General features: G+C 37.9%; 1 protein-coding gene across 10 annotated transcripts in view; it reads left to right on the forward strand.

The window, feature by feature from the left end:
* Positions 1–27,696, forward strand: part of FNDC3A (fibronectin type III domain containing 3A) — a 113,450-nt gene that overhangs the window by 45,736 nt on the left and 40,018 nt on the right. For 9 of the 10 annotated variants that reach the window (XM_086881305.1, XM_086881307.1, XM_086881313.1 and 6 more), the window contains 3 exons: positions 18,311–18,387; positions 22,875–23,112; positions 25,600–25,872. In XM_086881305.1, the coding sequence (XP_086737431.1) occupies positions 18,311–18,387; positions 22,875–23,112; positions 25,600–25,872 (588 nt within the window). Of the gene's footprint in view, positions 1–13,576; positions 13,685–18,310; positions 18,388–22,874; positions 23,113–25,599; positions 25,873–27,696 lie in introns of those variants that run through there. The other variant, XM_086881312.1, reaches the window with a different exon arrangement.

Below are 27,696 nucleotides of genomic sequence, written 5' to 3' on the forward strand. Positions count from 1 at the left end.
GTAGTGCAAAATAAGGTTTTCCTCCTGACAAGAACAAAACAGCAATCCAGAATTCTGTTCTTTAGACTGGCCTCTGTCTGTTCTGAGAGTGACTATGAGAATTAACCTCAAAACAGAGCTCCCTCAGCCTTCTCTGGGAACTGCCTGACCTCATCCTCCACTAATTCTGATGACTGACCAGGTCTTTGTGGTCCCAGCCTCATCGAGCCATTAGAGAAGCAGGCAGGGATGACAAAAGAAGCTGTTATTGGAAAAACTTACTTTATCGTGCTGCTTTTCTGCCAGAGCAGCTCGTATTACTGTTGTGCCTACTTTGTTAGTGTTATAAATACTAGACTTCTAAAACATTCTATTCCTAGAACAAATTTAATTTGATTAAAGTTAAAAAGCAGACTAGACTTGTTTTATCTTCTTCTGCAGTAGCAAATTAAAGAAAAATAGAAAATGCATTAATTCATATCTCTCGTGATGTTCACTGTAGTGTGTTTTAGGAAAAACAGTTTTCTGCCATTGATTTATGTTTAAAATGTGTTAAATAGAGTTAAAATCTTTATATGGACAAAATATGTCTGTAACATTTTTTGCCTTGCTTATTTGTCATTCTTCTAATAGATATTTTTTTAACTTTTGTTCTATCTTATTTCATGCATTCAGAGATATGAGTTCATAAAGTACTATATTCATTGTTAGGTGTTCAGTCAGGTTCTCCTTTTCCTGTTTGATTTTCCTGTATATTCAGATCAGTTAATCCTCCCTTGTACCTTCTTTAATCTTCTCCTTTATTCCTTCTTTTCACTACACTGCAATCTCCACACTGCAAACTCAGCCTGATGGTAGGAAGGTTCTGGAGACATTTGTTTGAAATATCAGTGCTTCAGCTGCATACTGAAGTCATCTAATTTTAGGTGTCTAAATGTGTGCTTCTATATGTGGCCTTGGATCTAAGCTCCCATTGAAACTAGTGAAGATTTAGTCACTAGGTAGTACACTCAGTGCTTTTCAGCTGACATCAGTTTGCACTCAATGGCTCTCCAGGCTCCACTGTCTGTACCAACTAGGTCTCCACTTGCTATAATGGGAGTTTAAAGTCCTAACTTGCACGCAGACATATAATTTTAGATACCTAAATGAGATGTCTTCATTTTGGAACAAAAGCCTGACTATTATAAGCTGAAATAAATAAGGCTACATCCTGAAAGTGCCTTATTTAGGTGTGTTGATTCACAGTTGTACCCTCAGTGAATGTATTTGTCCTTAAGCAACTGAACTCTTTGAGCTCATCCATCCATGAGCATCTAACATTGCATTTTACAAGGATGCTACTGGTTTTTGGAGGTGCATGTTGGGAATGAATTTACAGCCCTAGGTTGCAGCTGGAGAATGCCCCTAAAAGCTGGTTTCTGTTACTCAAGTCAGACATGTCTAGCCCCCAAGGCTGGGAAGTATTAACTCAAGTTGCTGGGATTCAGATGCTATTTTTGCCTGAGTGTGGAATCAGTTGGATGAGCCCTGTATGAAGCATGTAAGGCTTGACAGGTTTGTGTCTGGCAATATTGTAATAATCTCATGGCACTCCAATCAGTTAATCTGATTTCTTCTCTGACTATGCTGTTGATGGGAAAGAAATAGCCCTATATTACTTGCTTCATGGGGGGGAAAGAAGGGGAAAAATTGGTAGGATCTCTTCTTGGTTTCTAGTAAGTAGAAGTAGTTAGTAGTTTTCTCTCAGTAGAAAGTTTGTCTAATGTAAGCAGTATGAATTAAATAAAAATAAAAAAATAGAGCTATGGGCATTTTTAATATTTTCACTTAATGTACAAACCTCGACTGTTTAACTGAAGTAATAAAGATTCATGAGGATTACTAACATTAAAGAGTGGAAGAAGTTCCTAAGTTTCATTATCTGATTATTTAAAAACAAATGGTGCTTTTATTTTCTAGAAACTAAAACAATGTTTTTAAATGGGCTTTGTACTGAGTGTCATGAAAATGGAAAGGCTAGAACTTTGTGCATAAAGAACTTTTGCTGGATCCTCTTTCACAACTATGTACAGCATGAATACAGGCTGGTGTGTCATCTGTTGGAAAATGCTGTGCGTTGATAGATGAGACCTCAGGAGAGCTCCCTATAGTGCAATTCAAATTGTATTGCTGCATTTTTGAAGTACAGTTGTAGCTGTCAAACTGTTCAGACTTCTATGCCACAATCACTGTTAGTAAGAAATAGCTCTGAATTGATTTTGGTTTACTCTTGTCCCATTTGTAGTCATGGCTGCCTTATTGCGTCACTGCCAGGCCCTTGATAGTTGTAAAGGGTTGTAGACACACTGGGAAGGAAAACAGTCTTCATAGTTGTGGAGAAGCTCTCGTGGCCATTGTTTTTCAGAATTCCTCAAAACAGAGCCAGTTCCTCAAACATGCCCAGGTTGTCACAACCATGCCAGCAAACTTACAAGCTGACATTGCTCTGCCTCCGTGCCTTCTCTGATGCCAAAAGTTGTTGGGTACCGAGGAGGTTAGTCTCCCTTTCCTTCATTTTCCCCTGTGCAAGGCTAGTGTGTTGTCTGTTCTTGCAAGAATGTAATATCTAACTAAATGCTGCAACTTAGAATCCAGAGATTTTTAACTCTGATCTTAGTTTAGCTGCTTTTTTTGTTTGTTTGTTTTCTTTTTTTTTTTTTTTCTTTTGGTAGTAATAGATGATTCAGCAGCACACGGCACATGGCTTGGTAGATGTGGCTGTGCATGTGTTATTAATAGTAAATTAATAGCTGTCTTTTTTGATTGTCTGTGAAATGACTGAGGTTTTGTCAGCTTGCATGACTTACACGATCATGTCACTTTTCAACTTTATTTAAAATCGTGATAATATAACTTCCCCTTCTTCCTTTTGCATACAAGCAGCAATCTGTTTTACTCATAAAGCAGCTTATTATCCAAATGAGGGAAAGGAAGAAGAGACAGAAGATAACCAAGATCATTACATATAGGCTAGCTGTGCACAAATATTAACAGTTCCTGTGTAATGTGAGTTAAAGACTGATTACAAGTAAGTTCAGCCATTTAAAGCCATTAAGAAACAGTGTATTCATAAGGGGTTTCAAAGTTGCAAGGGCCAAATTCATTGGAAGTGAATACAGCTATCCACACTGCTCTTCTTGTATCCACACTTCTTTTGTTTTTATGCCAGAGAGAAGCTCTTTCTCACACTACAAAGAGCTTTCCAGTTGTCCTAGAAAATTCAGTTGTGTAGGGCAGGTGCTCTAGAATATCGTTCAAAGACCTTCAGATTTTTTCAAGTGACTGTATAGCATCCAGTAATTTGTAGATGGGGTCTCAGGTTAATGATACTGGAGCTTCTAGAGAAGATGATGCCACCTTCCTTCCCTTCTGATTAATCAGCTGTTCAGTAAGGATCTGCTTTATCTCCTTTGCTTGTTCTCAATTTGTAGCCCATTTCTAAAAAGTTACCTTATCCTTTCACTTTGATGTTCTATATATGGGCCATTTTCATAAATACTGTGTATAATGTGTTTCCCTTGGATGATCTTCACAATTCAGAGCTTGGATGGATGTGCCTTTCAAGGCAACTGAAGAAAGAGCTGCAGTAAGAAATATAAGTGCCAAGCCAGTAGTAAATATTATTACTCATTAATAATTCTTAAAAGGAGTTAATATACAGACAGTGGTCAGCCTCTCTCTTCTGTTTTTCCAACAAGTTGCCTGTAAGATAGTCTCTTAAAAGATAGCATTTAAGTGAAGTGCTATTATGTTGCATCCTCAGCTGCTTTAGACTTGAAGAGTTTGTGCTTTGAGAGGCACTACTCTCTGGACAGAGTTAACTCTTTTGGTTTATGCAGCAAAGAGACGTCTCTGTAAAGCTCTTAAGCAGCAAGTAGATTTGGAAAATTATATGAAACATACTTAAGTTTGCATTTATTCTTTCTGTTATGCTTTCCTTATACTTTGTATTTTGTTTCTTGTTTTGTGATCAGGCAAACATTTTTGGATCAGATTCTGTTAGATTTATCAAAAAAAAAAGGTACTTTGACTCTTACCTAGATTTAAAATTCAGTTAAATCTGAAATCTTACTTGACATTTTACTCTTATATTTCAAGTAATAGAACATACAAATAAAGCAATAAAGCTACCTTGCAGGCAGATCCTTGGAGTGCCTAAAGCCCAAGGTGAGTTTGAGACTTTCAGAAGCTAAACTGTGTTTTTTTTCCGAAAGAGAATTTTTGTCTGAACTGGGGTCAAAAGCAGAGTGACTGTATCTCATTTGAGTTTGACACTGCTAACAATGCAGTTTAGGGGAGCATCTGGTGGCTATGCAATGCATTAATAAGTGAAAATATTTAGTAAGTTACAAGAGCAGTCTAAACAACTGGAACCAGTTAAAGTTCTCCTAACATGAATGAGTTTTAAAAATCACCTGCTAAGAGAGCTAAAATATTGATCAGAATGTGATATATTGGTATTTTAGAAAAGTAAGGAACACATATGGAATGGCTTTAAGAGAGGCTGCTGGAGGCTGCTGGGAGTTTGAGTATTTGGGGGGGAATGAACTATTTCAAAGTGTAAATCTGAGCCAAGGTATCCATTAATGAAGCTGAGTAAATGATAGAGTGGTTGTGATCCCATGAGATGTGGAACAGAGAAGTGGGAGTTGATAGAGACACTTGGCCCTCAAGGAGAAAAGGAGAAAACCTCTGTTCCCAGAGATTATCACAGAGACAAATGAAGAAAACCTTTGCCTTTGAATAACTCATCCTTAAAATAACACCCCTTAAGTTCATGGCCCATGAACACACCTCAGAGTGGTGTGAAAATGGGAGGAGAGCATGATGGCAGAGAGTTTTCTTCAGGGTGGCTGTCCTCATGAGAATAAAAAGCCACGAGAAAACTATTTTTCTTATAAAGAGCTCTCCATGAAATGACAGAAGAAAACTCCTTTCTCTACAAAGACTGATGAAAAGATTATAGTACAGTTAATACTGTTTTAACCACTAAGTTTTGTCTCTGTGTTGTCAGTTAGACAAAAAATAATTAGGCAGTAGAGAAAAAAGGTTTCTAGAAGTTTTATTCTGGTTTCTTATTCTTGTAGTTCTGTTAATAAACTTTCTTTATTCCTTTTAAGTTTTGAGCCTGTTTTTCCCTTCTCCTAGTCCATATCTCACCACAAAAATTAAGTAAGTTTTCTAGTGATTTTTAGCTAGTGCTTTAAAACCACCACACAGAGGTGCAGAGGACTGGCTGGTGTGAGACTAACTTCCATTCATTTCCTTGATTTGTGCTACGAATGGATACAAGAGGACTGTCAGGCATGAGGCTTTTGAGATTGATTATTGATGGTTTGATCACTTTTTCACTTCTGGCCCATGTGTGTTAGAGCAGTTCATTTCTACACAGGTTTTAAATCTGACATGATATCTATGTAGCATTTTCAATAAAATATTTGTAAAAGATACAGTTTTATGCTTACCACATCCTACTAATGCTTATGAAAAGGAAAATTGCATGACCAGGAAGAAAATGTACCTTGGAAATACCCTTTTATTTTAATTGCAGCTATATACACATCAAAGTTTCCTTGCATCACTTTCCAGCAAAGATATGACACGTAGTAGATTATTAATGTGCCCACACAGCTTTCTCTGTTCATCCACTGTCAGGTCTTTCAAATACAGAGCTCTGATTTCTCCACAATAGCTTCCAATTGTGCATTATGTTCATAGAATTTCAGTGTGTTGTCTTTTTATTTTTTTAGTTACTGAGTCTTGTCCTCTCAACTGAAAAACAGATCCATTATTTTTGATGGGAAAGAATCTAGTCTCATGTTGGTGACAATAGTTAAACAGAAGGGTATTGGGTTTGGAGTTCTTTTCAGAAGTACATAAATGTACGTTGCTGGATCACATTCTTGTATGATGCTACTGTGCTCTGGGTCTGGGCAAGTAGTACAGTAGATGTTTCTATGCAGCTTTAGAGAGCTGAAAAAATTATCTGAAGTGTCTGCCTGGGAGCATCCCACAGAGAAAGAGGTTTAATGTAGTGTAAGGTTACATGTATTTAGGATTTAGTTTTGGAAGATGCGAGGGCCAGTGGGAAACAAATAGGACTAGAAAATGCAGGTGTAAAGAATTGCAGGTGTGCAGTCTTGAGGAGTCTTGAGGCCAGATATCTACATGTTGCCTGTTTCCTTGAAAACATAAAACAGAATGGTTTTGATGACTTTTTCCAAAAAACTTCAGCAGACACAATATAACCTTTTTTTTTTTTTTAAAGATTCTAAATTGTGCATGAAATTGGAAAGGATTGAATGCTAAAGCATGATGCACAGCTAACCTAGGGTGTAAATATATTCCTCCTTATTCGCTCAGTAATCAATGTACTCAGATGTCTTTCAGCTAATGAGACATTCTTGAAATACTTGGTATTTCAGCAAAGCTGATCATTCAGACTACTCTAATAGCTCAGGAAATCCATATTCCAGAGCTGGTAAAGGAACAACAAGAACATGCAGTAGTAGTCTGAAGGAGTGTTGTTTGAATGGTACCACTGAACTGGATGAAATGCAGTTATATACAATGCAAGGTCATGCATTAGATAAATAATTTATAGATGGGGATCTCTTCACTTGAAACTTGATAAGGAGGAGGAAGAAGCAGGTAGGCTATCTATTTGACTCACAAGATAAACATTATCTCCAGTATAATGTATCTTTAATGCTTAGTGTGATTATAAAAGGCATCAGGACAGTTGTTGTCAGTATAGCTTGGGATGTTTAGTAGCATTTTACAGGATTCTACTGAGATTTCAACTGTAATTTGATAACTCATGTTTACAAAAAATGAATTGAAGCTGACTCCAGGTGTTACAAAAAAAACCTGCTAGGATATTCAGGAGAAAATATAAAAAGAAAATAGAAGAGCTTGATTTGCTTGGCTAAAAATTACTTTTGGTAGAAAACAACAGAGATTTAAAAAAAAATAAAAATAAAGCCAGAGCTAGTCTAGAGCCCAGTTTGCTATCAAATGGCTGTGAAATACTTTTGTATAATAATGTGAAATACTTTTATATAATTACAAGAAATAAAAAAATATATAATTACATAGGAGAGTGGTGCTCTAGAAGAGTAGTCCAGTGGGGAGGCATAGGGATAAAAGTACTGCTTTGGTACTTTGTCTTAGTATTGGTCTTCAAGCTTCTGTATGGAATCCATTTCTGGTGGATCTTAGTGTATGATAATGGGAGAAAGGAATGAAATTGCAATTGCAGGTGAATAGGCTTGATTCATGAGGTGTTTCTCAGGCCTCGAGCCCTCATGGTTTAACAACAGAAAATTTACATCTCCTGCATCCTGACAATAATAAAGCAATAAAAAGATTTCTGCACAAAGGACACGTTTACTTTACAGCTACTAAGCAATTTTCTTGTCTTGGCTCCTTCATGGAGGGATATATTGATCTGTACATAATGGTAAGGAACTCCATCGTATGCATGTGTCTTTTTTCCTTTCTTCTGGTTTGGAATGACAACCATTATATGTCTAAGCCAAGTTAGTTGTTTCATCCCTGGCTTCTTGTTTGGCACAGGTAAGTAGATTCTTTGCATAGTTCTTTCTGGCTTCAGGTTCATTTTGGATGCCAAAGCAGTGGGTGTGTTACTTTCCAAAACGTATTTGGTTACAAAGCAAATTGAATTTGAAAAGAAGACAGCAGTGGTATAGGCTTATCTTTTTTTCTGGTCCCAGCTTACTGCTTTTCCAGATACTTTCTTTCTGGTAATGTTTATTAACATTGCTGAAAGCTTTTTATCAAGAGAAGCCTCTGTCATAGATGCTCTTATTTCCCATATCTGGTAACTTGCTTGAGATTTATAGAAAATAATGCCTTGTTGAACTGATCTGTAAAGAATTCATTGTGGAGAATCAAGAAGTCTTAGTCACAAAAAACACCAAAAAGACCAAATTTTTTACTTCAAATTCCAAAACATGTTTTAAACATACAGTTTTAAAGTCCTTATTATTAGTTATTAGTTGGATTGCAGACCCTGAAAACCACTTTCACATCACTTCCAGCTGTAAAATGTGAGGTTTGCAGTGCAAATTGGCTGATAGTGTTAAGGGATTTGTGCTATAGTAGAAGCATTTCACTGTAGAAGAGGCTGCAGAAGTTTGTAGCAAGCATTGCACCCTTCTGTGTTGCTAAGTCTGACTGACAATATCAGTGCTTTTTTTATGTGTATCATGGTTTGGGGTTAATTAATTTGGGATCAAATTTCTGCAAAGCTTTTTGGAGATGAAAATTCTTGTGTGTGGACTTTAAGTCATTAGCAGAACCAGAAACCTTAATCTAAATGTTTAGGTATTTATCGTGTCAGTTGCAATAATAACGAGTTCAAGATCAGTAGTTTTTCAGTCAAAGTTTTATTTCCACCATCTTCAGAGCATCCCCTATTGTAGCTGCATTCATAGGCTTGTTATTAGTGAAAAGACAGAGAAAAATGTCTGTGGGAAGAACTGTGATAGCAAGGGGTCATGTTTAAGATGCTTGGATTCCACCTTAGTTATAACTTAGATTTAGCTGCAGAAGTCTCAGATGCAGCCCAGGTCACCCACTAAATAATGATCTAATCCCACAAAGCACGCTGAATCCATTGCTTCTCCTGTTTCGACTGTGGAATTCCTTACATGCCTCTAATGCTACAAAACACAAGGCTGCAGGGGACAGTCAGGAGACAGACATCAAAGACAGAGACAGTATATAAATGATGCCTTTCTGTCTCTCCCAAAAGAAAGGCTGCTTGTCTACTTGGGCTGTATTAAATTTATTCTGAAATGCAAACAGTATCATCAGCAGGAAATTGTTTAAAGCACTTACCCACAACCAAAAAAAATCTGATCTCTGCAAGTACCACAGAATCTAAACCTGTAGCTCCCTGACTCCAGCAGTGTCCCTTAGCCATGAGGCTCTGGGAAATTCTGAGTTGGTCTTTTGGAGATGGACATCTTCACCTCCAAAGCAGATTCTAGAGGGAAAATACATGGGAAAGCAAGCTGTCTTTTTCTGTTGATGTGATGTGGATTTCTCTATTATTTAAGTGAAGTCCTGGGTTCTGCTTCCTGTTTTAAAGGCTGGTTCTGAGTTTTCCACTTAGAAGCTCCTGGATTAAAGGAGTTAAGTGTGTTCCATTCCAGTTTCTAGTGGTTCATCTCCAGCAGAAGTGACCCAGGTTGTTTCTTAGTTTGGTGCTCATAGCTCTCTCCTAAATAGGAGCAAGTTGTGGTGAATGTGCAGAAGCAGAGACCTGTCCTCTGGAGGCAGCCAGTGAATCACTCTGCTGAAGCCAACTGTTTGCTTCAGATGCTGCAAAGTGTGAGGTGTATGACATCAGATGTTTTCAATTTGGTCTTATTAAGTCTCTCTTTTGTCATATGCTTCTGTATAATTTGCCTGGGTCTTGTTCCCTACAGTTTGTGGCATGACAGAATGATTTCTCATCACTAATGTCATCTTTTGAATTGTCAGCTTTAGGGGTCATTTTCTCCACTCATGACTGGAAATAAAATTGTGTAAATAAGTGTTACTTCAAAATCTATTTAATGATTAAGAAACCTACATTTGAACATTTGTTTGTGGAACTGTAGTGTTGCTAGAAACTTTGTTGGTGGACTTATGTGAACTTAAGTGAACACCTCACACCTCTATGGAGACATAAAAATAATTGTATGCAGTGAGTGTGAAGAGAGGTAGGCCTGTAGGACCAAAGTCTTTCCATTGCTTAGTATTGTTATAAATAATCTTTTTATCTGATCAGAACACCAGACTCACCTAATACAAGAACCACATCTAAGAGAGTAAAATTTCAATGAGACAGAGCTGTTGGGTGGGAGGGTTTTTAAAAATCAGTTGACGTTAACTTTTTACCTTATACTGAGAAAAAAAATTTAGCCCTGGTTTTGCACCCTAGAACTCTAGTTGTGAAGCCAGTGTCTTCATAGATTTACCTACTTTCCCTCTTCTGCAAAGTCATATAGAATCCTGGATTATGTGATTTCTGGAAAGCTGAAATACCTCACATCCTACTGACTTAGTTTTATATCTTCTACTTAGGTATGATCACTCCCAGACTGGTCCCTTTAAAGAAAGATGTGTTTTGTATTTATGTTACATAATATGAGTATGTCAGCTATTTATAATAATAATAATTATTTTGGTTTTCTGTGGTTTTATTTTAAATGGTCAATATGAATCTGCATTGTATTCATTTATGTAATTAGACTGAAACCTAGATAACTCAAAGGTTTTCAAATGAAAGTACTTGTTATTAGTAGATTCCAGAGACTCAGAATAGTATGTCTTTAGAGATATCTGCCTTGGATAGAAATAAAAACTTGAGTTGGATGCTGAATTTCTTCTTGGCAGCATTTTCTGATATGACTTTTTGCTGTGTTTTCTGACACTGTATATGATGTATTGATCCCAGTTTGCTCAAACAGATTTTTTTCTTTTTCAATATAACCCTGGACTCTTCTCTCTTGTCCATAATTTTAAAATACCTTACCTTAGAATCTGGTAAAATTGTTCCAGCATTTATATTAATGCTATTGATTTTCTTAATCAACACATTAAATCTGTATAAGTAATATTCAGTAAATCATATTCAGGTCATTTTATGGATATTATATGTGTGTGTGTGTATATATATACACATATATGCATGTGTGTGTGCACATAATAATTTGCAAAGGGGTAATGTTAAGAAATTTGCACAAAGGAAAGGAGGCTTCTTTGAATGCCACGTGCTTTGAGACAGTGGAATCTGCCAGATAATTCTGCATTCTAGTTTCAAGCCAATGAAGCCAGGTAAGTAAAAAAAAACAAACCAAAAAACCATTTATTAGTGTAATAAGTTGAATATCAGGATGATGAAAAGGCTTTTACAAGTAATTATACTATGTAATACTATTCTTAGCACTCAGGCAGGCAGGGGGAGGAAGTTGAAGTTAATGCTTGTTCCTTCCAAGATCTGTCTTCTCTGGATCAACACATTCTTTTGTAGAAGATACTGTCTACACATCAAGAACTGCCAGCTGTTGAGACTGACTAGTGCTTTTCATTCTTAACCACGAGCAGCTGTCAGTAGCAGTGCTAAACTTTTTAACTCTCTGGTCTGCAGTGCTACTGGGGGAAAAAAAACCCAAGCCCACCCGATTAGAAAAACGCCAATTCTAGTGGTAACGACTGTTACATGATTAAATTATAGATGATTCTGAGTGTTGTGAATCAATCGCAACATGATTAGGCAGCATGCACAATAAATATTTAAATATTAAATTTAAATAAGTATTTTAAATAAAAATTTTTAGTCTGAAAAAGTTGCAGATCTGTATTGCCTAGCATCAGTGCTAGGAAATTAAGCTCTCCTTGAAGGAGAAGCTAAGCAAATATGCAGTGCAGTTAGATTAGAATGAGTGCAGATTAGTTTTCTTGTAAGAATAATAACATTTTTATCAAAGCCTCTCTGTGCGGTATATCACATTTGACTCCCTTTGAAATGTAGCGATTTGTAGTTCATCCAATATTTAAATTGGAACTCTGTGAGGGAGTGAACAACTTTTTGACGTAACTCTTCCACACAATTACTAAATCATTGCCCTAAGCTGGCAAACTAAACAGGGTAATTTAATAGTCTGGGCTGCACAGCACAAAGTGTGTGTTGTATTTCTACATTAACATCTTTGAATCATTGTTTCATTTTTTAGTGAAGTAGAATTCATCACTGTGGCACAAAGTTGCCTCGGAAAGTAGGTATAAAAAGTCCTATTATTGTAGTATCTCAAACAGCTACAATCATTCTTCTGCAAATTCCCGTGCGTAATTTTGTGTTATGTAGTTTGTGCCATTCAAAGGCATGGACTTGCAGTCTTCCTTTAATTAAAAAATTGCACCATGGTCATTGTTTAGAAACAGGTGAAATAAAAGTACATTTAACATTTGAACATAGAAACCATTGTCACCTTTTTCCTTTGAAAGTATATCAGGCCATTATTGAAGAAAAACGATAGCTGCATTAGTGATAAGTGCTACAGGAACCTGTCATCCCTGCACTTTGCCTGAGAAGGGATTTTCTTGTGAATATGTATGTGTGGTTTCATGGGAAAGATCAGGATCTCATTAGGATGTAATCTTTAGAAATACTCTAGTTAGGCTTCATGGCTTTCTTCTCTTTTATCCATTATTCCAAAGTCTTTGTAAGAGAAACTGATGCTCCCCCCTCCCCCCACTTTTGAAAGGAGCTATGATGATGTTTTACCTTCAGTTTTTCCTTTTGTTTGCCAGCCTGCTGTCTACTGATAGGTTCCCTTTTTTTTTTTCCTAGTCAGTAAATACATTTCATTTGATGTTGTTAGCTTTGTCAGCTGCTGTTCCCCAGCCTTGATGGCAAAAGTAGACAGATGGGTGGGGGAAGGGAAGGGATTGTTTTGTCAGGATGAATTTAGAGCATAAGGGATACGTTAAATTGACAGCACTGCCAGCTGAAGTCTTCTGATCCACCTGTGTCCTTGCAGCGATCCCAGTTCCTTCTTGTGCTTCTTCTCCAGCTTAGGCCAAACAGTAAGTTCTGTGCTTGCTTTCCTTTTTTCTTATTACTTGTTTTTATTATGTTGCACCTAATATGTGTAAAGACGTTGTGGTTAACTTAAAGTATTAATTGGGAAGTATTTTCCAGGCATGGCTTTCAAGACAAATGTAGACCAGTTGGTGGTGGTTGTTGTTACTGGATTTTTTAAATTAGTTGTAGCTGTTGGGAACCCAAAATTAAACTTTGAAGTCTTAGCCCTTATGTAAAAGACAAAGTGGTGCAACTGTTTGTGGCATCTGGGACTATTGATTTACTGCAGCCCATCAGTGTTAGAGGGGTGTGCTGCTACGTCAGCTGGCGCTCTATTGTTTCAGCTGCTGTGGCCTTTGTGTTTGATCCTGTCAGTGCTTGCGTCAGTGATGCATATCATCGCCTGTGTGATGTCAAAGTGTGGGTGTTCGGTTATAGAGCCATAGTTAACCTAATGTGCTGCAGTAAATCCTGAATGCTATTTCCTCCTGGGGATAGCAGTGATTCATCACCGTTCACATTAGACTAATGCTAAGTATAGCAGTGTTCATGAGCCGCAGTATTCACTTAGATTAGTATCAAAGTCATTGCAGCTCTCCAAACGCTGGGCCGGAAGGTGTTTGTTTGCAACCAGATCTGTTTGTGCACCCCCTTTCTTAGGTCTAAACTGATTAGCAGGTCAGCTCAAGGAAAATCCTCTGGAAGGACTGGGCCTAAGTAATTCTTTAACACTTAATTATGCTAATTAACGTGAAAGCTTTCAGCTAAATGACTCGGATCACACCAGGCAATGACAGCGGGTAGATTACAGTAGTAAGCGGAGCGGGGAGCCCCGCGGGATGGGGCCGAGGACGTCGCTCCCCGCGGGGGCTCTGCCCCTTGAAGCGGCGGCGCGGGCAGGGCGGAGCGCAGGGCGCGGAGAGGCCGCGGGGCGGAGCGGAGCGGAGCGGGCCCGGCCGCGCACCTGAGGGAGCCGCCCCGCCCCGCCCCGCCCGCTGCCGCGGCGCGCCGGGAGCAGCCGCTCGCCCGCCCGGCACGGCCCGGCCCGGCCCGAAATGAGCGGTAAGGACTCCCGCCTGCCCGGTCCGGCCGTCGCGGTGAAACACGACACCTGCGGGCCGGCGGCCTCCGCGGCTGTGCGGCAGTGGCGGATGGGGGAGATCTGCAGTGGCCGGGGGGAAAAAAAAAAAAATAAAAATCTGTGGGGCAGGAGTCGGAGCGCTGCCAGGCCCGTCTGTCGGTGGTGCGCTCTCGGAGAGGGGTGGCGGCAGTCCCGGGGGCCGCGGTGGCCCCGGAGCCGTGAGGGGAGCAGGACGCCCAGCTCTGCGAGGCCGTAGGAGCCCGGGTGCTGAAGCGCAGGGCCGGGCGCTGAGTGCCCCGGAAGAGCATTCCCTGCCCCGGCGCTGGGAATCCGGTGTGTGCACCTTTGCCGGGGCTTTTATGAGCCGCTTATAATGCAGTGATGCTTCATGGTTGGAATAAAAAGAAATGGTGTATCTGGTAGGCGAGCGGTGGCGGTATCCTCAGGTTTTCAGGTGTTACTATGTTTAGATCAGCTTGTCACGATCCTAGCGATGATGCAGCGCTGGTAATTTTGCTGCATGTTTATGGTGGCTGTAATGAGCACAATGAGGTTTTTATAGTCTGCTCAAATAGACACATTCACCAGCTATTGCTAGGGGAGGGAGATATTCCTCCTGTTGGTGGGATTTTAGGACAATAAAAAATTGAGAGTGTGGTGAAACATCTGTTTCTTGGGTTCAATTCCATTAAGTCAACCCTTAGTGAGTTTGATGAGACATTTTTCAGTAGCAAAGTAACAGTTACGTGAGTTGGTTTGGTTTTTTTTCCACTCCCACAATGTTTCTTTTCCACTACTGTGGAAGAGAATTTGTATACCTGAAAATATATCAAAGATTTGAGACCTCCCCTTACCAATAATCAAGTCATCAACATTCATTACACAGCGATTTGAAATTGAAATAAATTCTATTTATGGACAATACAGAAAATTTGATGTTTTCTTAACTTGAATTCCTGATGCTGTTGTTTGCTGTTACTTTATAACAATTCTCACCTCATGGTAAAGCACACTGGTTTTGTCACACGGCAGTCCAGCCAATGCTTAAAAACATGAAAATTCCTCTTACAGTGTATTACACCACAGGAGAGCTGAGATCTTCATATTAGCAAAGAGGAAAATACATGTTTTTATAGCATATTAGCATTTTATTTTCAGATAAAATTTTGCAGGCTGTAATATGCTTCCTATCAAGAAATCGGTAATCCTGCTGTAAAACACGGTGTTCATTAAAAATTCTTGTGAAGCCTGCTGACTTTTTGTCCCATGCTTATCAGGTTCTTGGATGTCTGTCTAGAAATTTCATTTCACAGCCACTTGGAAATCTAATCAGAAGTAAATTAGAGTTCTTGAATATTAAAATATGATTTCAATAATTCTGGTACTTTAAAGTGCAAAATATGGGATGCAAATTTTGAAACTACTGATTTGACTCTATTCTAACACTGCAGTACCTTTTCAGGTTCATACATTCAGTTTATGCCTTTATTTTTGTGACTGCTAGACTATGGCATACTGAAAATGGCTTTGTGGATCAACCTTTGTACTGAATGGGAGATAACTGCTCTGTGTTTGTTAGAGAGATTAAAGTGCTAAATAAGTAAGCCTTAAAAAGGTTGTTAAACAATATTCTCTAGATGCTTAAAGCAAAACAAAACAAAAAAAGCCAAATACAGATAATCACTAGTTTTCAAAGAAACTGCTTGCTCATGTGAGTTTCATCATGCCCCAAGGACATTGTGTTCTGTAAGAAGTTCAAGTAAATGTGGTCTTAATTTTCCATTTATGTGAAACTTACGTAGTTAAAATTGTGTGTTTAATGGAAGTGTCAGTATTTTGTACTCATTGTAGAAAAAATGTAGGTAAATAACGCAAGATACAAGTTGTATAAAATTCACCTTCTTATGCAAGAATTTAAGCCATTCTTTATTTCAAAGGCAACTTAAATATGTTTCCATTTTTTTTGACCTTTTTGAATTTATTGTAGCGAGGTAATGCACTATTTGAAGTTTCTCTTCCTAACTTTTCTCTTCCTGACTTTCACTTTAATTTCTTTTTATAAATTTTTTTTAATTTCTTTTTTTCATCTTCAGGAGAATCTTTTGCTGAAACATTTTTGAGTTTCAGATGAGCAAAAACACCAGAAGAATGATCAGTTCTCCATTTATAACTTGCTGTAGTCTTTATGTTCTTTGCTGTTGCATAGTTCAGTGAATAATTTATTAAAGGCCTTGTTCTTAGAAAGTTTCTTCACCCCCTTCCCTGTTGTGGGTTAGCATTTTGTTGATAATAAAGTGATTCTTTTTAGGTAACATGTTTGCAAATTTCTGTGTCGTACTCTAAAAAAGTTCCTATAATATGTTCAATCAAGTTGGATTGCACGCTGCTTTTCTGAGGAGTGCTTTTCATTCCTTTTCTCTGCTCTTGGCTTTCAGACAAAGGTACCTTTATTTTTCTGTCAAGTCCATATGTATCAGAATGAGGAATGCTAATCTTATTTACTGTACTTTGCATTTACTTAGTACTTTCCCTTTGCAAATCCTAACAGAGTTTTAAAAACATTAAGGTGGAGCTATGAATGCCCTTTCAGAAGTATTGCTGAAACTCCACTAAGTCGGGTCGGTACTTTTGGTAGCTTCAATATACTAAATTGGAAATTTGCAGAATGCAGCCTGGAGTATCTGGATCCCAGTCTTCTGTCTTGTCACAGAACTTGTTCAAATTGTGTTTCAGTATTTCTTTCATTATTAAACTTCAGTGTTTGTTCCCTTGTGTATTTAAAACACAGTAACGTAATGACATTCCTCTTGAGCCTGTACCAATGTGCTTGCTCTGGTAGAGGCCAGCATCAAATACTAAAGAGGACAGCATAAGGATAGGGCAGGCACACAGAAGAAACTTCCTTGTTCATAAAACAGAAGTAGTACTTATATTTTTTACAGCTCCTAACGGATTATTTCTCCCAAACTGAACCTAATCATTAGTTTCTACACTTTTCTTAAAGTAAGGAGTTACACAATTTAGCTGCGCATTTTATGAGAAATTCCCTTATCTGTTTTAAAACTTACCTGGTGAATTAGTTTACTATCTCTGGTTCTTGCAAATGTGAAACTATAAATTATCTTCCTTTCCATTTTTAGGTATTTTTTAAATAGGTCTTGTACTGTTTTTCTGCTACCAGCCCTTTTAGCCATCTTTTGGTGGAAAAATCCTGATCTCTTGAATCTTTCCTGATAAACACATGGAAAGCCACTGTAATTTTATTTTTTTTTTTGTCCTTCTCTAGTCCTGTGTGGTTTTTTTGAAAGGTGGAGTCAAGCACATTGCTCAAGGATTTGAGGTACAGAGTGAATTTATACCACAGCGTAATGATGTTTTCTGCTTGTTCCCTGTTCCGTTAGTAATGATTTTTTAATGTTCTCTTTCTTTCTGCGAATGCCACAAAAAAACACTTGGCTGGTGTTTCTTTAGAAATCCATGTAGTAGTTGCATTGTATGCTTGTTTACATCTGATTTATGGTTTATCTCTGTGAAGAAGCACTTCTGGTTTTATCCAGATGCATCACTTTGCACTTACCAACATTATTCCTTCTGGGTTTTTGTCATCTGATCAGCGAGTACTGTGCAATCCTTTTTAGCTGAGAGCATAGCAACAATTTATCACCTTGCTGTTCATTTTCTTTTCTGGAAGCTTTGTTTAATACACTTAACAGGTTCTCTGGGTGCCTGTGGGACTTTTTTTGGTCACTCAAAGAACTTCTAAAGCTTGTCATTTACTTCTCTTAGTTTCCTGTTCTCCAATCAGTCCAATCAGACCTTTTCCCTTTATAACCAAAGGCAACATTACTTCTTTAAGAGTCTTTGAGAGACATTGTCAAAAGCTTTTTGAAAATCCAAGTGTGTGACAACATCTCTGTGCTCTTTGAAGGTACCTGATTTTCTAGGCAACACTTTATCTACAAATGCCACCTTAACACATTCTCATTGTGTCATATTTATCTATGTGTGTGTGTGTGTGCTCCTTTCCTTATGGTTTGCATGGTACAAGGATCACCATGGTGTCCTGACTTTTCCCATTAGCTGGAGCAGACTTACTAGTTGATAATGCACTGACTTTTCCCTGGAACCTTAAGTTCGTGTCTCGTTTGCCACCTCCCACTGCTGTGGTACTGAGACTACTTTAGTTGATAAGACCATAGTGAAAAGCAGCCATTTTGTAAGTAATTTTCTTTGTAACTCAACTGAATACTATCTGGTTTCAGCAGTTTGTTTCTGTTTTATAGTCTCTTCTGTTGTCTTTTCATCTTGGGGCATTTCTTTTGATTTGTCATCTGTTCAGTTTTGACATGAGCTCTTCTATGAGCTTACTGACAGAGATGGGAGAAATGTCTGCTGGGGATTTTTTTTTAGCTTGTTTCTGGTTTTGTTCAACTGGTTTTTAGATTTCAGAGTGCCCTTTGCTATAATTTTATCTGTACAGTTCATTGCCTTTGTTTATCCATGTTATCTAGTAAATTTTTCACAGAGACTTTGCAGTTGAGTATGTTGCTTCAGCTTTCTCAAGTTATTAAATGGTGCTGTACTGAATATTTCTGTAACCCATTTAGGTCCTGCTCAGGTTCCAATGATGTCCCCAAATGGTTCAGTGCCTACTATTTATGTGCCTCCTGGATATGCCCCACAGGTATGTCACTTCATTTGCATATTATTTTATTTATTTTCATGCAAATTTTGGAATTGGAACCATAATTGCTAATTCAGTAAAATAATTTCTTATGTTTCAGTCACTGTCATCATGTAAGGAAATACAAGAAAGAAAGAATGTCTCTGAGTATGTCTGAGATGGGAGACTTCTCATGCTGTGTCTGTGCCCGTTCAGTTATATATTAGCTATGTACATGACAGTAGCAAGCACAGTTCCTTGCCGAATTCAGAATCCTAATGTACTAGATGCCTTCTGAATAGAAAATGCAATCATGACCCAGATATCTGCTTGTGCAGGACCTGTACTGATTCCTGTGTTAGTGGATATTTTCTCTTGGCAGCAAAATTATATATATATATATATATAATTTATACATGTACATAGTCCATGTCTGGGAAGTTCCCTGCAGATAAGGAGAAAAACAGGTCAGTTGAAAAAGTACAGCAAACAACATGGAAAAAGTGTCAGCTGTCCATTGGGACTAAGTTATTATATGATAAGTGTTTCCACCACTTATCTTAAAATGGGGCTCTCTTTTTTTCACTGCTGTGTGATTCCTAATTTAGATGACTGGAAATTAAATGTGAACTAGATAACCTGGACATCCTTTAAAATAGATTAGAAGGATGATTTCTCTTGGCTGTTTCTGACATGTGAATTATAATGAGATGTGTGGCCTTTTAGATGGTTCCTCTTTCTTTCCCTCGACTGTAGAACAAGTCTAGGGCTTAATAGGTCAGATCTGGAACTTAGAGCAGTTGAATGCCACTCCCCATGATGTAAGTCTCTCTCAAGACATTCTGTTGTCATGACCAGTCCATCTCTGACCTCGAGTGCATTCAGTGGTATACACTGAGAAGGGACTACGACATGTAAAATACAACAAAAAAGCCCACAGTGTCAGCAGATTTTGGACAAATTATCCAAATAATATTAAAAAAAAAGTCCTCTAGCAAAAGAAAAGGCTGTTAGAGCAGACAGACTGCTACTCTGATTTTTTTCTTTTGTCTCTTGGAAATTGGCTAATAAGTTGATTCTGTGCACACTTTGTAGTTGAGTTCTCAAACAGGCAGAAGAAAAATTACATATAAATAATCACTTAAAGTCCATATATCTTCAGGTCATAGTAAAAAGTCCTGATTCCTATAAGAATTCATTCTTAAAGAACTGAAAGAAGTTTAGAACTTAATGAAAATTGGAATTTTACCGTATTTCTTATTTGTTTCCAGTTGATGAAGTACATATTGTAGAAGTTGTGCAACATGTGCCAATCTGAAAACATTTTTTTACTTCATTTATCCTTCCTTTGAGGACAATTTGAATCAAAGATGCTGAAGGGCTGGGCCTTGCTGAGACCCATTCATTAGCCTTTCACTGGAGTTTGTTAGTCCAAGCAGCTGTTGTTTTATAGCAGAGCGCTTTGACCTTTGAACTGACGGTGCCTCACATCTATCCAGCTGAGAATGCAGGTGGAATGAGCTCATCTGCTGTTTGCATTTGAGTAGAAGTACCGTAGTCCAGGACAGCCTGTAGTTTATAAGCCCTCTAAAGTGTTTATTACTGACAAAACATGCCGGATTTTGAGGTTTATGATGGGAGTTCCTCTCACAAGCCAGAAGATTTGAGAGTAGTCTTGCAAAACAGGAAAGTCTAACATTATCGAGCTAAGAGTTTTCCCAGACTTATTGCAGTCCTAGCAAACTTCTATGGTTTCTTCAGGTATAGTATATTTTTAAAGGTCAGCAGCTGCAGCTATGTTTTGAGTTGGATAGGAAACCAGCTAAATGTCCTAGGCTGTCAGCCTGCAAGAACTGTGGAACAATGTAACCATCTTTTGTCTCTCCATTTTCATTTAGTTCGATTATGCCCCTGCTTGCTTCAGTTCCTGTTTGGCAGTGATACAGTGTACTGTCCTCTGTTAGAAGTTGGGGATAACCACTGAATAAAAGATTTACTTTTCTTATATCACATAACTAAAAAGCAGTTCATCAGCTGATTTCCTTTGCCCTTCCTCTTCTTTTGGAACTGTAGTTATAAAACTGAAAGAAAGCACTTCTTTATTCATCCTTTCTTAAACCATCTATGTTCTCTGTGTGGTGAGTTTTCCTGTGATGTTTGGTTGGTTCACTCAACCAAAGAGGCTTATGCCAGAACCACGTTTTGCTATCACAAATGGGATAATAGAGAGCTTGTTTACTTTTTCAACTTAAAGTTATAGACTTAGCATGATGCTCTGACAGCTTTTTGGAGCATTTTTATCTGTGTAGTTGCCTGCTAGAGGCCTACCATTGAGCAGATGTTAGATCTGGAAACAGTTACAGACTTGTTAAACGTAAGGTTCCTGCTGTTACAAATTGGGTGACTATTTCTAAGGTACTTAAGCTGGTAGCAGACCTGAGGAAACAAGTTAGAAACGAAGCAGCTCATTTGTTTTTTAATGGCATCTGCTTCCTACATAATCTGAGTCTACTCATAAAATCCTAATAAATTGCAGTATTTGGGGGGTTTGTAACCAAAAGGGACTTAAATAATTAAAACTACATTTCAGTGTTTAGAGAATTTCATTGGACAAGCAGAAGTTCTAGTTGTATTTACTGCTAATATATTTTGCCTTTAGAATTCCACACAGCTATGGTTAAACAGATTTGAATAGTATTGTCTTTAATTACTCTTTCCCAATAAGGAACAATTTTTGTGTACTGAAAAAAGACATTTCTTAAAGTCATGCGGAATGCATGTTTTTTAAAGCTGTGTTCACTTAAGTAATATTAATTTCCAACTGTCTGTTAAGTAAAGTGTGGTCAGCTCCATTGTGTACATATTTCTGTGTCTTCTGAATGTTGTTGCATATACAACATATATGCATATACTACAGTACCAGAAGCATGCAGCTCTATCTACAGCACTGTTTCTCTCAGTACAGTGGTGAAGTTTTGAAACAATTTCCTGTACCAATGTCACTTACCTTGCATTGGCTCAGCTAGCAGGATAGTTTGGGGCTAGTACAAATTAGATTGCTGTCAGAGAAAACAAAATCAGAAGCTCTGTTCCAGATGTACCAGATGCACACCAACCCCTAATGGGGACATGGTAAAACCAATGATCCTCCAAGCAGCTTTCTGTCATGGACTTGATGGAAGCGTTCACTCTAGGGCACAGGGCTAAATCTAGCCAAGCATGATTCCATTAACCTTAAACAGTGTAGCTGAAAGCAGCTTGGCACTAAGTGTTTTGATCTATTGATCTCTTCCTGTTGCACCAGGATGTTTATTGGTGTTTGTGTGCATGTCCCCATCTCATTTCAAATGTCGAAAACTTATGTCATACGGTTGTTTTGTCTTTTGTTATTGAATGTAGTCATGATAGTTCATTCTTCTCTCCCTTTTCTGGATAGATGTTTAATCTAAAACCTTACATTGCAGTTTCTGCTGTGACTTTATGCTACAGCATTCTAATAGGAAATGAAAAACAGTTTATTTGTTGACATCCCCTACACTGAAGTTACTGACACCACGATACACGCAAGTCAAAAAATGCCAAGATCATTTCTAGGAGTCACCAACAGTCATGTATTTATGTGAATGTACAAACATTTAGAGAGGGTTGTGGTGTGATGTGCTTCAGGGGAAGACCCTTGTTCCTGGTCTAGTTGATGACCCACCCTCATTTACTGAAGAGCATTTCCTGCTTCAGTACTTCATACAGTTTGTGCCCATGTGCCTGCTCTCTGCCAGAGCCCCACGTGCTGCACAGCCCAGATGTGCTGCAAGTCCCGTGCTCAGCACACCTCAGCTCCATGCATCTTACAGATTCTCGCCATGGAATTGCATATGCTACTGCCATTGCTTGGAACTTCTGGCAGCATTACTAAGGGCCACACTCAGGTACCTTCCACAAAGGCTGCTGTCACATCTCCCATTTGTTAGTTTTTCACAAGCCCTTGCACTACAGTCTGCCAGAGGCTGCCACAAAGGCACCCATTTTCTGAGTAGCATGTGGCTTCCTTCAGGCTTCAAGACCTCTTACCAGGTAGAGGAATAGGGGGAGGAGAAGGAAAGGAAAAAAAAAAAAGATTTAGAACTACTTGACTTGTGAAGGAGTTTTGAGAGGGCTGACTACCATCCTGATAGTTTGTTTGCTAACAGTTTGATGCAGATGATAGCTGCTGCAGGGCCAGTATGGCAGGTGTCTCCTGGGTTACTGTTGATGGGCTGAATTGGGGACAGAGCAAAAACAAGACACTTCTCGCACTATTGATACTGGGAGAGGTCTGTCAGTTCACCAGTTCATACACTTAACATAGACAGACCTTTAATATCCCTTTTTTTTTTCCTTTGCTATTTTCCATTTTCCTTTCATCAGATTTAAGTGGTTTACTATTCCTAATTTTGTTGAAGGATCTACAGAAAGAAACATTTTTCAGACTGTCATTTCTCTTTTGGCGTGTGGTGTCTCTCACTGTACAGGTTATTGAGGATAACGGTGTTCGAAGGGTTGTGGTGGTTCCCCAGGCTCCAGAATTTCATCCTGGTGGTCACACAGTGATACACAGGCCTCCACATCCCCCACTGCCCGGCTTCCTTCCTCTTCCAGCCATGATACCCCCTCCACCCCGTCACATATACTCACCTGTGACTGGAGCCGGTGATATGGCTACGCAGTACATTCCACAGTATCACACTTCGCAAGTCTATGGGGATGTGGGTAAGTAGCTCATCAAATATTGCAAGTTTTGTCTAAGGGAATAATGTTCTGCTCATTTCCAGCATCTGTTACATTGTTGTGTGGGCTTTGTCAAGCAAGACTTATAGCTTGAATGGGAATAATACACAAAAAATTTTATGTGGATACCAGCCTTGATTTGGCTGAAGCTTATTATTCCAGAAGTTGTTTTAATTGACTTGATTGTCTATTCAATGATCCACTAAACATAAAGATTGCTTCTTACTTGTATAGGTTACAAATTTTTTCAGGAAAGTGATGCAGAAAGTGTTTGTAGTGATTCAGCATTTAAATCCACGCCTGAGCACTGTTCTGAGATCTTATGTCTTGCAAACATCCTGTTTGAAGCATGAAATAGGAATGCTTAGTATTAAGGAAAAGAGTGGTCCATTTTTCATAAAACTATATGCATTTAATTGAATGTCCCTTTGAAGTCCAGTTGGAGTAACGAGGTGCCACTAACCTAAATTTAATTAAGTGGTCGAAGGCATCTTTGCTAGTGCAGTTGACATCTGCCTTTACTATGGTTTGGTGGCAAAGTATATTTGTCCCAGCTCAGGGGCTGGGTTCTTAGATTAATATTTACATTTCTGGTAGACTTGCTTTTCTTTAGATAAGGCAGGTGCCGACCTTGAAAGACTTTCAGAGAGAAATTCTAGGTTGCTGTTTTTAGAGAAAGCTAGGAGCTATGGAGAGGAAGGTTAAACACAACTTCTCAACATTCTATGATACTACTAAAATAATCTAAAAATGGCCTTCATCTATTTACTGAGCTTAAATAGTCAGGATGAACAAAGTGGTCAGATAAGAATATACCAATGTCTTGATCTTCCTGGAATTCGTAGTGTTTCTGTACTGTTATCTTGTACTATATTTCTTCTTGCTCTACTGTGATAACAGTACATTACTAGATGTTCTTTGGGTGCTTATTCGTGGTTTTACTAATTTTCTGATTTTTTTCTAGATGGCAGTTGTTTTCTTTTAGTTTGCTAAATTAAGAAATTTGAGTGTGATAATTAAATGCATAAAAGATAAATTACGCTCCTTAATGGAATAATATTTTTTCAGATTTCTGCTGCTAGGTTATATCCCTTTAAATATGAATTCAGTGATGAATTGCTAAACTGCTAATGTAAAAAAAAATGATCAAGTGGGATTCTTTGTTTGCTTTGTTTTCAGTATATATGTAAAATGCCTCTGGGTTTAGGAAAGTAAAGGATTAATACTGTAATTTGTTATTTGTTTGCTACAGATTTCATATTTAATTCCAGATCTCTGACTTTGGCTGTAGCTTTCAAAAGTCAAAACCCACAGTTAGGCCCCTATTTCAGGAATTTAAATTTAAGGGAAAAAACCCAAAACAACAAACAAACAAAAACAAAACAACAACAAAAATCAACCAGATGCTCACAGAGCACATTAGTTCCCTGACAGGAGCACTGAACTCTCTAAAGGTAGTGACCTAGAAGTCCTCTGTCAAACGTTCTGTGAATTAAGCTGACTTAAAAAAAAAAACAACAACAAAAAAAAACAGAAATTGAGAAGTTCTCTAACTTTTTTTATTTTTATCCTTGCATGGAAGTTCTTATTTGTTCTTATTTTCAGTACTTCCTGTCTCATAAGGAATAACAAATAATGCATTCTTAGGCCTGACTGATCCAACCTACCTGAAAATGAGCAAATTCTATGGTGATTTTGAAGGATTTATTTTATTTTTTTTTTAAGTTTTCAGCATTTATCATAGGCAGGGTTACACTGAAGAAAGTGTATATATAAGGTCTTGAGTCAGTAAAGTGCTTTTAAGCATAAAGGTGAAATGCATATAAATGTTAGAACTGGACAGAAGAGTTTACCAGTTTGCAGTTTAATGCTTTGGTAGTTGTACTGACTTTTTTCCAAAGCCAATTCTAATTTACAGATGAGACAGCAATGCCTGCAGCAATGCCTGGGGTTGCCATGTGCAGGTATAGTGCACTTACAAGGCCTGCCCATACGGTTGTCAGTGTTTTAGTGTCTTTTCATTGCCCCATAGATCACAGGTTCTATGTTTCTATACTTTTATGGGTGTTTTCCCTGCTGATTCCTGCTGAAGCATCATTAAAATATTAGCGCTCTTGCTGCATTCCAAAACTTAATGGATTTTTTTATTTGACATTATTACACTGGAGGAGGTTTGATCTAAAGTGGCACCTTTTTTTCTATATAGATTTTATCCTGTACCTCACAGCTCAAGGAAGATTACAGAAACATTTCAAGAATAATTTTTAAGTGGAGAAAATATGGGGGAGGGAAGGATTATACTCTCTTCCCTAACATATTGTTAATGTCCATTTAGTGTGTAGCACTTTTCAAATAGGAGTAGAGATGCAATTTTACACACAGGTGCACATTTAATTCACATAACATTTTTAGGTAGATTTTAAAATTAGATTCTGTTGTTAATGATTGTTTTTTCCTTTATTCATTTAGATACTCTGCCTACTCATGGAAGATCCAACTTTAGAGATGAAAGGTCGAGTAAAACATATGAAAGGTTACAAAAAAAGTTAAAAGATCGACATGGAACTCAGAAGGATAAGTTAAACAGTCCTCCATCATCTCCTCAGAAATGTCCTTCTCCTGCAAGTGAACCTAATGGACTTACAAAAGGACAAGATTCAGCTGGTGTAAGCGCAGGTTCTACCAAATGCAAGTCTTTGGGTAAAGGAAAAGGCAGTTCTCAGACAGACACAGAAGTGGAAGGTAGGTGTTAGCAAAAATACTATATATACACACATATTAATATATGACACAAGTCCAGTGTCTGGCTGAACATAACATTTGTGAATAGAACACCACACTTTGAACTCTTGAAGTTCAGTAGCAGCCTGTAAGTGCCTTGACTTACACAGAGTGGAGGTAAGGGTGATCAGCCTGCTCATCACTTGGCAATGTGGGCCTAAGAGAACAAAAACTACTGGTATGGAAGTGTCCATGTAAATTTGAGAAAATACTGAGTCACACTTCATGACACTGTTCAAAGAAAAATCTCTGCTTTGTTCGGAGTGCTTGTATTTTAAGGAATCACTAAATATTGATGACTTGCTTGATATTGTAGAAAACATGGAGAGAATCAATTGTCTGAATCAGAAAACATACATCCATCTTGATAAAGAATATTTTGTAAAAGAGATACTGCTTTTACATAAAATTGATCTATCCCTACCCACTCACTGTTGAAAGGCCCATGTAGAAAAAGGCAGATTCTCACATTAGTCCCTGTGAGATCATGTTTTCTAAGACACTACCATAGGAAGTGTGCTTATTATTAATACCTTTATTTCACTGGAAAGCTTGTTATCTCATAGATGGACTGAATTCACTTAGTCATACAATCATTGTCAAATCTGATGATGTATCACTATGCAACTTGGAGGTCTCTGCCATAGTCCTTCTGATTGTGAACATAACATGCAAGACTTGTCATCAGCCATGAGCAGTTTTCAAAATAAGGAACTGTAATTGGTGATGCTAATGGAAGTAAACCATGATTTTTCTCAATTCTCTGAAGTTTGCTTTGAGGTAATAATTTTGTGCCAATATATGTTAGATAGCTGTAAACCAAAAGAACTGTGAAGAAAGTATATCTAATAAAAACCAGGAAATCTCAGCCTATGAGAGCTATTTAAGAGCAAGTATAGATGACATCCTGTAAAAGCTTAGTACCAAAGGTCACATTTGAGATACAACCTAAAATCAGAAGTTGGGAATTGTTGCTCCAAATTTGAATATTTTGCACTGTAGTTCCAGAGTGGCAGTTCACTTTCTGTTTGTCTTCAGTTTACTTTCTTGGTTGGTGTTTATCCATGAGCTAACTTTAACAAGGCATAAGCGATGAAATACACCATTCTTTACACATTTTAGAAAAATCATAGTGATGTTTCCTTAGAGGTGTTTTATATGAAAAATGGGAGAGTCCACTTTTCAACATTATTTCAGGAGACATTGGGGAAAATTATGTACTGAGACTTAGACTTGTGAAACAGAATGCAGTGACTTAGAGTTGTCATACAAGTCAGAAGAGCATTTGATTTGTTTCAACAGCATAAACCATCTTAGAAACAAAGTTGTAAATAGGTTTGATCTGTTTTTTAAAGAGTTTTGTCAGGCTTTGTTTTTCTTTTACGTTTTAAGGCAGGTTAATGAATTAAAAATGCTTGGCCACACCTTCAAAACTGAGTAGTCTGTTCACTTACACCATTGAGATAATAAAATTTAAATATTACATGAAAAAAGGAGATAAAATGCTTTCTGTAAGTTATAAATCCTTTATAAAGCTCAGCTATACCTTCAGCTGACACAAAACACCTTAGACTGTTTTCCTTGCAATTTAGGAAGGCCAGCAGTGTCACCAGTAGGCTTCTAGTTGATGTGCAATAACATGTTTAAACTACTGTAACTTGACTGCATCTACATCCAAAAAGAAATCTGGGGAAAATATTCAAGACCTTAAGTTCTATAGAGCAGCAGTTGGTTTAAAGTTATACATTAATAAAAGATAACCAGGCTTTCTGTATTCCATAAAGC

The sequence above is a fragment of the Cyanistes caeruleus genome, chromosome 3 (assembly GCF_971803275.1).
Source record: "Cyanistes caeruleus chromosome 3, bCyaCae1.hap1.1, whole genome shotgun sequence".
NCBI lineage: Eukaryota > Metazoa > Chordata > Aves > Passeriformes > Paridae > Cyanistes > Cyanistes caeruleus.